The sequence below is a fragment of the Lucilia sericata genome, unplaced genomic scaffold (assembly GCF_015586225.1).
Source record: "Lucilia sericata isolate MDLA Ls3-8-SP2 unplaced genomic scaffold, ASM1558622v1 Contig001733F_arrow, whole genome shotgun sequence".
Classification (NCBI taxonomy): Eukaryota; Metazoa; Arthropoda; class Insecta; order Diptera; family Calliphoridae; genus Lucilia; species Lucilia sericata.
The window spans coordinates 71,050-82,696 of record NW_023995638.1 but is presented as its reverse complement, the minus strand read 5'-3'; the positions used below and the strand labels follow the sequence as shown (position 1 = coordinate 82,696).

General features: G+C 30.9%; 1 protein-coding gene across 1 annotated transcript; it reads left to right on the top strand.

Annotated features, from left to right (window-relative positions):
- Positions 1-8,255: 8,255 nt before the first annotated feature.
- On the top strand, positions 8,256-9,368 carry LOC119612554 (tigger transposable element-derived protein 1-like). The gene has a single exon (XM_037968370.1). The coding sequence runs from the start codon at positions 8,256-8,258 to the stop codon at positions 9,366-9,368; it is 1,113 nt and encodes a 370-aa protein (XP_037824298.1).
- Positions 9,369-11,647: the final 2,279 nt, after the last annotated feature.

Here is an 11,647-nt window from a genome sequence, read left to right as displayed (position 1 = left end):
CAGCTACTTTTATAGTAATACTGTTTTAATTGATCAAATATTTGTAGAAATAAGTTTTCTCATGTCTTAAATAGAAAAACACCAAGAGTTAGACAGCTTAAATCTGTTACAATTGCAAGATTTATTGAACATTACAAACGCCTTTTCTTTTATATTTTTATAGCGCCCTAAGATATGCATTAGCGATATTTAATAATTTGCATGTATGCAGGTGTGTAAGAGATTTAAGGAAATTCACAAAGATTTAAGGAAATTCACAAAGATTTAAGGAAATTCACAATTTGATAAGTGCCGGTTCACACAGGGAAACTTTTTCTGGGAAACTTTTGATTTTGTGTGTGAGAGAAAGACATGATTGATATTTCTTTTTCCCTCATACACACAAATCAAAAGTTTCCCACACTAATGCAACTGGTTAATACGGTTAAAGTGATTTTCGGGGCAGAACCTAGTATGGGAGATATGACCAATTATAGACCGATTGGAAAAAAACTTCACAGTAACATTTCTGTATATAAGAGCGATACTTGTACCAAATTTTTTATGGATTTAGGATTTTAGAAATAAGTAACATTTCGGTATATAAGAGCAATACTTATACCAAATTTTATATGAATATCTTGATTTAGTAATGAGCATTTAAATGATTTTCGGGAGGGGACCTTGTATGGGAGCTATGACCAATTATGGACCGATCGCAAATAATTTTACAGTAATATTTCTGTATATAAGAGCAATACTTGTGCGAAATTGTATAAGGACATCTTAATTTAGTAATGTGTTATGTGCGCTTTCGGGAGGGGACCTTGTATGGGAGCTATGACCAATTTTGGACCGATCGCAAAAAAATTACAGTAATATTTCTGTGTATAAGGCAATACTTGTACTAAATTTTATATGGATATCTTAATTTAGTAAGGAGTTATGTATTTTTAAGTGTTTTTCGGGAGGGGACCTTGTATGGGAGCTATGACCAATTATGGACCGATCAGAAAAAAAATCATTGTAATATTTCTGTATATAAGAGCAATACTTGTACAAAATTTTATATGGATATCTTAATTTAGTAATGAGTTATGTGCGTTTAAGTGATTTTCGGGAGGGGACCTTGTATGGGAGCTATGACCAACTATGGACCGATCCTGAAAATTTTTTCTCTGAATGAATTCTATTCACATAAGATTTTACTTGTAAAATTTTGTGAAGCTATCAATATTCTGAGGGAAGTTAATAACAATAAACTCATTTTCCGGGAATATGTACTTTTGTACGGGAGGTATATGAAATTGTGGACCAATTTTCAGCAGTAGTCAAGCTTTGTGTAGAAACGAATCTATGATGATTTTCATGCAATTATATTGTATGGTTTTCGTGAAAATTACATCAGAATGTGTAAAAAAATGCTTATTTTTTCGGAGTTGTTTTAAATTTTGATTCATAACTTTTCCCGATGTGAACCGATTTTGATCATTTTCAATACCAACCTAACAATAGTAAATATTTTCGTGTTAACGTGAGAATGTTTTATACAGACAGACAGACGGACATAGCTAGATCAACTCAGAATTTCATAAGGTCCAAGAATATATATACTTTGTTGGGTCTCAGATGAATATTTCTTGATGTTACACCCCATCACCACTGATGGTGATGGAGGGTATAAAAATTCAGAATTGAACGATGAGGGGATCTGAAGTAAATCAACTTTTAGTAAAATAATCCATATCATTTCCATACAAATTTTAAAAATTGTGAGTTATTGTTTAAAAATTTTAAATTTATTTTTGTGTTCATCTACAAATAAAACTATAAATTTTGAAATTTCTATGGGAATGATGTGGATTATTTTACTAAAAGTTGGTTTACTTCAGATCCCCTCATTGTCCCATTCCAAATTTTTTATATATTGTTGAGTACACTATAAGTAATCTTATGTGAAGGAATAAAGAAAATGGAAGGTACCTTTTTTGAGATATCCTTGACTAAAAGACGTTGTTTGATGTCATCATCCTCACGTTAAAAATTTAATATTTTAAATAAAATATTGTCGATCTACAAGACATTGGCTTTAATTGGGGACTAAACGATTAAAATCAGATAAATAATTAAGAAAATATACGTCAAATTTAATACTTATTGAAAAAAATTCAAAATCCTACTTTTTTGTTCGAAAATTTTTGAAATTACCCTATATATTGTATGTTGTTGTCAACCAATTAATAACAAAATAAACAACAAAAATAATAATTATCTTTAATTTACGCAATTGCTTGTTTCTATTAAATGTCACAACTACTTTGCCTCAGATATCTATTTTATAAAAAATATAAGAAAACCAGTCATTTTAGCGACTATTGACATTTTCGTATGAGGTGATAACACTCTTTTCAGAAAATAAACATAGAACAGCTGTTATTTGACGCTGTTTGATCTTACATTTGGTTTGCAAGATCAAATAATTATTTTGCCAAAATGATGTAAATTATTTGACTTGTGTTGTTCACATTGATGAAACAATTAGAAAATATTTATTTGGCAGCAAATCAATTTGTTTTATAAAAATCATCCGCATTGCTGGTTGTTAACATGAAAAATTTTATGTTCAGTGCCTCGTTTCTGTAACTCTCGCATCGAGAAGTTTCTCGCATGAAACAGTGAAATTGAAGAAAAAACAAGTAAGAAGTCTATATTCGCCCTGCACCATATTGTGTTTAAAAAATATTAATTTTATAAAATGTCAATTTATTTCATATTCCCGAACCTGTCATAACTTAAGCAAAACAAGAGAAACAACAACAATGCTAAACGAAATAAAAAACAGAAAAAACAAAATACACAACGTAATGAAACCACAGCCATCCAAACATTCGAAACAATATACACAAAAAAAACAAAAACAAAATACACAAGGCAATGAAACCACAGACATCCAAACATATGAAACGAAATACATACACAAAAAAACAAAAACAAAATACACATCGCAATGAAACCAACCTTTTATACAATAAGCATGTTGTTGTTGCTTTTTTGATGAAATTTTCAGAGGTTGTCTCGGATTTTTGCTCATATCTCCGTTATTTATGGACCGATTTTGCTGATTTTCAATAGGAAACTTCTCGAAAGTATGTCCAACAGAATTATTGAAGATTTGGATCCTGAAGATATCTGGGGTCTTCAGAAAATTGATTTCAACAAACACACAGACAGACGGACAGACAGACAGACAGACGGACATAGCTTAATCGACTCCGCTATCTATAAGGACTCGGAATATATATACTTTATAGGGTCGGAAAATTATATTGTAGAAATTACAAACGGAATGACAAACTTATATATACCCTTCTCACGAAGGTGAAGGGTATAACAATGTGAATTGAAACAAAATATCATTTCTCACATGCAAGTGTTTCTGTAAGAAAATTTTGTGAGAACTATCTGTCATTTATGTTTTTTGACTTAAGTTATTGGAAATTTGTGAGTAAGAAAATTTTGTGAGAAGTTTCTCACATGAACTTTCAAAAAAACTCACATTTTAAAACGGTGCGGAAAGGAAATTTTTAAGTAAATAAAATTTAATTTAAACATGAATTATATGAAACAATGAAAAAGTAATGTTATATTTATAATTATTTAAGATTAAAATAAATATTGTTCACTAATTTTTAGAAAATAGGAGGAATTTCGGATATACAGAAGCAAATTCTAAAAAAGTACGTGGACATAAACTTAGAATTTGCCAAGGGCAAATTTAGTGGGATAATTTTTCGAACAATTTTCATTTCTATATTTTTTGTTTATTTATTCTTCGTTTATAAATTTGTTCGGCAATTTTTGTTTTCTTCTTTTAATTTTTATGTTTTTGACAGCTGTTTTATTGGAAATTTCCAATAAAAACGTAATTCGTGCAGCCTCTTCTCACTTTAAGTTACAGAAACACTTTTTACTCACAAATCGAGAAACGATGGAATTTTTTGTTTCACACTTCTCGATGTGAGAACTTCTCACTCAAAGTTACAGAAACGGGGTACAGATTCGACAAACAATTTTTTTTCAATCGTGTTATATATTAATATTATACACTTTTATTATATAAATTTAATTTTAAACCTAATAAAAATAGTTAAAATTAAAACAAATTGGTAAATTGTTTTTTTCATGCATGAAAATATACGATATACTGTGATAAAACAATACCACCAAATATTTGTTCAAGTCCGAACATGAAATAAATATTGCGTTTGTTTGACGCAACTTCAAAAATATTTATTACAAATATTTGGACCAAATATTTTTCAGGTGTAAACGTAGCTTAAGTACTAAAGTACTTTATTTCCCTTATGGAGAACTGTAAAACCCGGCGCATGTTTTGTTTCCGTAATTAAGATACTATTTATCATTTTGTAAATTCTTTATGCATGTATGTATGTAACTAATCTTGATTAGTCCCAGAAACATTTGTATTAAGTGATTTTCAGATACCTACCGATTATTCTATGACCTATTATGTGCCGATCCTGCCGATAACTATGACCAATAATAGACCAATTCGAAAAAAAATAATCAAAATGATTTATCTATACACAGAACATACTCATGTCGAGTTTAATAATAAATTATGTGGCATTAAGTGGTTTTCAGAAGAGAACCTTATATGGGAGCTAGTTATGGACCGATGCTGAAAAAATTACTTATATGGAATGTAACCAATTATGGACCGATGTGGAAAATTTTCACGAATGATTTATATAAATTGACGTCGAGTTTTACCCTGTTACCTTTAATTATCAATGAATTATGCGCATTTAAGTGATTTTCGGATGTGGACCTTATATGGAAGTTATGACCAATTATGGACCGATCCGAAAAAAAAATCGTAAAGTAATTAATATTTATACACAAAATTAATATTATACACATCATGCCGAATTTTATCCCGATAGCTTTATTTATCAATGAATTAAGCTTGTTTAAGTGATTTTAGGATGTGGACCTTATATGGGAGCTAGAACCAATTGTGGACTGATCCGGAAAAAATTTCTCTCAATGATTTATATCTATATACAAAACATATTCACCTCGGGTTCTACCCTGATAGCTTCATTAATCAATGAATTATGCGCATTTGAGTGATTTTCGGATATGGACCTTATATGGGAGCTATGACCGATTATGGACCGATCCGGAACAAATTTCGTAGAGTAATTCATATACACACAAAACACATTCATGTCGAATTTTTGCCAGATAGCTTTATTTATCTATAAATTATGCTCGTTTAAGTGATTTTCTGATGTGAACCTTATATGGGAGCTATGACCAATTATGGACCGATCCGGAAAAAAATTCCGTAGAATGATTTATGTATATACAAAACATATTCATGTCGAATTTTATCCCGATAGCTTTATTTATCAATAAAATATGTTCATTTAAGTGATTTTCGAAAGTGGACCTTATATGGGAACTATGACCAATTGTGGACCGATACAGATCTAAGTCCATAGTTTTGATTCCTGTTCATATAATGTCAATATGTACACAATTTTGTGTTGATACCGATAGATTTGAGGAAGTTATTAACGATAAATTCATTTCCGGGAATATGTACCTTTGTATGGGGGCTATGGGAAATTTTGGATCGATTGTTAAAATTTTAAACATAATTAATCTATAGATGGAAAAAATAATCTGTGACAAAATTTGTCGAATTATCTTTGGTAGTTTCTGAGAAAACTACTCCAGAATTAGGGAAAAAACTCAATTTTTTTCAGGTAGTCTAAAATTTTTACTCATAACTTTTTACGTTGTGAACCAATTTTGCTGATTTTCAATACCAAACTGCTTAGGAAAACAATGAATATTCCCAGTGAATTTGGTTGATGTCATTTGCTTAGTTTTAACGTGAGCGTGTTTTAACCAGACAGACGGACATAGCTAAATCGACTCAGAATTTCATAAGGACCCAGAATATATATACTTTGTTGGGTCTCGGATGAATATTTTTTGGTGTTACACACGGAATGACAAACTCATATATACCCTCTTTCACCACTGATGGTGGTGGAGGGTATAAAAAAAACAAGTTAAAGTGCTATATTCGGCTAAGCCGAATCATAAATACCCTCCACCAGCTACTTTTATATTAATACTTTTTTAATTGATGAAATATTTGTAGAAATAAGTTTTCTCATGTCTTAAATAAAAAAAACCCCAAGATTTAAACATCTTGAATCTGTTACAATTACAAGATTTATTGAACACTACAAACTCTATTTTCTTTTATATTTTTAAAGCGCCTTAAGATATGATTTAGCGATTTTTAATAATTTGTGTGAAAGAATTAAGGAAATTCAAATTTTCGGGTCAGGACCCCGTATGGGAGCCATGACCAATTATGGACCGATCGGAAAAAAATTTCACAGTAACATTTCTGTATATAACAGCAATACTTGTACCAAATTTTATATGGATATCTTAATTTAGTAATGAGTTATATGGGAGCTATGACCAATTAAGGACCGATCGAAAAACAATTTCACAGAAACATTTCTGTGTATACGAACAATACTTGTTCCAAATTTTATATTTCGAGAGGGGACCTTGTATGGGAGCTATGACCAATTATGGACCGATCGGAAAAAAATTTCACAGTAACATTTCTGTACATAACAGCAATACTTATACCAAATTTTATATGGATATCTTAATTTAGTAATGAGTTATGTGTGTTTAAGTGATTTTCGGGAGGGGACCTTGTATGAGAGCTATGACCAATTATGGACCGATCGGAAAAAAATTTCACAGTAACATTTCTGTATATACGAACAATACTTGTATCAAATTGTATATGGATATCTTAATTAAGTAATGAGTTATGTGCGTTTAAGTGATTTTCGCTATAGTAACGCACACACGCCATCGTTGTGCTACTAATTTCTTCCTAGCTGCAGTATATTGTTTTGGTTCTGCTACTGCTAGTAGCAAAATGAGCAACTGACAGTTGCAATTTATTTATTTTTATACCCTTCACCTTCGTGAGAAGGGTATATATAAGTTTGTCATTCCGTTTGTAATTTCCAAAATATAATTTTCCGACCCTATAAAGTATATATATTCTGAATCCTTATAGTAACGGAGTCGATTAAGCCATGTCCGTCTGTCTGTCTGTTGAAATCAGTTTTCTGAAGACCCCAGATATCTTCGGGATCCAAATCTTCAATAATTCTATCAGACATGCTTTCGAGAAGTTTCCTATTTAAAATCAGCAAAATCCGTTTATAAACAACAGAGATATAAGCAAAAATCCGAGACAACCTCTGAAAATTTCATAAAAAATAAACAACAACAACACAGCTTACTCATTGCCTTTGAATTTTCTTTTTGTTTTTTTTAGTATTTCATTTCGTATGTTTGGATGGCTGTGTGTTTCATTGCCTTGTGTATATTGTTTTTGTTTCTTGGTACATTCGATTTCGTATGTTTGAATTGCTGAGTGTTTCATTGCCTTGTGTATATTGTTTTTTTTTTCTTGGTGTATTGAATTTCGTATGTCTGTTGGTTTCATTGTGTTGTGTATTTTGTTTTTGTTTTTTCTGTACACTGCGTCGCCTCGTTCTGCGTCTGCTTCGAAGTTGCGTCTTTTTAAAATTTCTGTGATTTCGAAGTTGCGTCGTTTTTGTTTCAGTTTGCGTCACATGTTTTGAAGTTGCGTCGTTAGTGCTTCGATTTGCGTCGTTAATACGAAAATGTTTGTACAAAGCTAAAACAGAAAAAGGGGATTTCCTGTTTAATCTAGTGTAAATTCGAAGTTGTGTCCTTTTAAAATTTCTGTGACTTCGAAGTTGCGTCGTTTATCTTTCAGTTTGCGTCGTTAATATGAAAATGTTTGTACAAAGCTCAAACAGAAAAAGGGGATTTCCCGTCTAAGTCTAATGTTAATACATCCATAGATATGTATTTATGTTGTCTGATGGTAGCAAGTTGTAGGTCGTTAGTAGTTACAAATTACATTTGCTGAAGTGAAGTTGATCTAAATATTTTGCAGCAATGAGTCAAAAAAGAAAGCAATTATGCTTAGAACAAAAGCTTGGCATTTTAAAACGTTTTAAATCAGGAGAAAGGTCTGTTGGTATTGGAAGAAACCTTGGACTAGCCCCTTCTACAATAAAATCCATTTGTTCCAGAGACGCTGATAAAATTAAAAATTTGCTGAAACCGCATCATCGTTACAACATTAACAGGTTACCAAAATGAGAAGTTCTTTAATGGAAAAAATGGAGTCACTTCTTAACATTTGGATAGAAGATCAAAATCAGCGAAGAATGCCATTAAGTCAAATGGTAATTCAAAAGAAAGCACTAACTTTATTTGAAGATCTGAGAGAAGATTATCCATTATCAAGTGCCGAAAGTGCGGAAGAATTTGATGCAAGCAGAGGTTGGTTCGACCGTTTTAAAATCCGTGGAAATTTGCATAGCATTGCATTAAAAGGAGAATCTGCTAGTGCTGATACTTCAGCTGCAGAAAAGTTCAAACTTGAATTAAAAGCAATTATTGAAGAAGGTGGGTATTCTGCACAACAAGTTTTAAACGCTGATGAAACGGGACTTTTTTGGAAACGTTTGCCAGGAAGAACGTACATTTCTAAATCCGAAAAATCTTCGCCAGGTTATAAATCTAGCAAAGATAGACTTACACTTCTTTTGGGAGGAAATGCAGCGGGAGATTTTAAATTTAAGCCATTTTTAATTTACCACTCTGAAAACCCGAGAGCTTTTAAAAATGTTAAAAAGAGCGAGCTTTTTGTTCATTGGCGCGCAAATAAAATAGCATGGATGACTGCATCCTTATTTAGAGATTGGATGAACAATTGTGCTGCTCCCGAGCTAAAGGCTTATTGTTCTTCAAAAAATATTGAGTTTAAAATGCTCTTGTTAGTTGACAATGCACCAGGTCATCTTGTTTTTTCAGACGATTATTCGGAAAATATTAATGTTATTTTTATGCCCCCAAATACAACATCTGTGATACAACCAATGGATCAAGGTGTTATATCCAACTTCAAGTCATACTATCTGCGTCGAACATGTCATCAACTTCTAAAAGCAACTGACGGAGATAACATGCCATCCATGAAAGAGTTTTGGAAGAATTACAATATCCTGATGGCTATTCAAAATATAAACCTATCTTGGAAAGAAGTAAAAGAATCGAGCATGAACGGAACTTGGCGTCAATTATGGCCCGAATGTGTTCTCAAAGATATGGAAGATATTAATGATGTTCCCCACACATGTAAAGAACTTGCAGAATCAGCTAGAAATGCAAATTTTTATGGAATGGAAGAACAAGTTAAATTGTAGCCAAAGTTTGACTACAATTCAACGTAACAATACGCTGGACAATCAAATACTTCCGCTGAAAAAAAGCTTACTGCTGCTAAAATTTCTAAAGCGATGCAGCTGATATCACAAGCAATGGACATTTTTGAAAACAATGATCCGGACGCAGACCGCAGTTTAAGAGTGTCTAGAAATGTGACCGAAGTTATAAATTGTTATAAAGAAATTTATTTGAAAAAAAAAAGCGTTACAATCCAACAATCGTTAGACAAGTACATAACAAAATCAGCAAGATTGACACATCCCCCAGTTGATTTGGTCGATTTAGATGACTAAAGTTAAAAAAAATACGATAAGACTTTTGATTTTATTCTAAGAATTCCTTATTTTTAATTATAATATTTTTATTATGTTTTTTTTTTTGCGTTACTCCAATGAATTGTTATATTTTTACAATAATAAAAACCATTTAAAAAAAATATTTTTTATTGAAAAATCTATTTTTTCAGCTAAAATTATGAATTTCGGAACCAATTAAATGAAAATCAATACAAATGCATGGAAAATCGTGCTTAGTTTTGCGTCGTTTCGGTTTGCGTCGCGTTTCTTCAGGCCCTATTAGCAAACCGGGGTATTAGTGTATTTCGTTTCGTCTGTTTGGATGTCTGTTGGTTTTACCGACTTGTGTATTTTTCTTCTGTGTGTTTATTTCGTTGTTGTAGTTCATTATGTTTTGCTATTGCTATAATAATGATATAGTCGGGAAAATGAATTTTTAAATACACTATGGTGAAGGGTATATAAGATTCGGCACAGCCGAATATAGCACTCTTACATATTTAAATACTTATTGGTACTACATTTTGAAGGTATTTTCTATGCATGCATACAGTGTAAAAACATGTTAGTAAACAGTATTATTAATACACACATACATACATACATACATACATACATACATACATACATAACATACATACATACATACTACTATACATACATACATACTACTACATACATCATACATACAATACAGATCACATAGCATACATACATACATACATACATACATACATACATACATACATCATACATACATACACATACATACATACATACGTACATACGTACATACGTACATACGTACATACGTACATACGTACATACACATACGTACATACATACATCATACATACATACATACATACATACATACATACATACATACATACATACATACTACATACATACATACATACATACATACATACATACATACATACATACATACATACATACATACATACATACATACATACATACATACATCTACATACATACATACTACATACATACATACCTACATACATACATACATACATACATACATACATACTACATACATACATACATACATACATACATACATACATACTACATCCATACATACATACATACATACATCTACTACATACATACATACATACATACATACTCATACATACATCATACCTACATACATACATACATACATACATACATACATACATACATACATACATACATACATACATACATACATACATACTATACATACATACACATACATAATACATACATACATACATAATACTACATACATACATACATACATACATACATACATACATACTACTACATACATACATACATACATACATACATACATACATACTACATACATACATACATACATCATACATACATACATACATACATACATACATACATACATACATACATACATACATACATACATACATACATACATACATACATCATACATACATACATACATCTACATACATACATCATACTACATACATACTCATACATACATACATACATACATACATACATCACATACATACATACATACATACTACATACATACATACTACATACCTACATACATACATACATACATACATACATACATACATACTACTACATACTACATACATACATACATACATACATACCTACATACATCATACATACATACTCATACATACATACATACATACATACATACATACACATACATACATACATACATACATACATACATACATACATACTACATACATACATACATACATACATATACATACATACATCATACATACATACATACATACATACATACATACATACATACATACATACATACATACATACCTACATACATACATACATACATACATACATACATCATACTACTACATACATACATACATACATACATACATACTACATAC

Coding starts and splice junctions, on each gene's coding strand:
- LOC119612554 (XM_037968370.1), top strand. CDS start 8,256: ATGAGAAGTTCTTTAATGGAAAAAATGGAGTCACTTCTTAACATTTGG.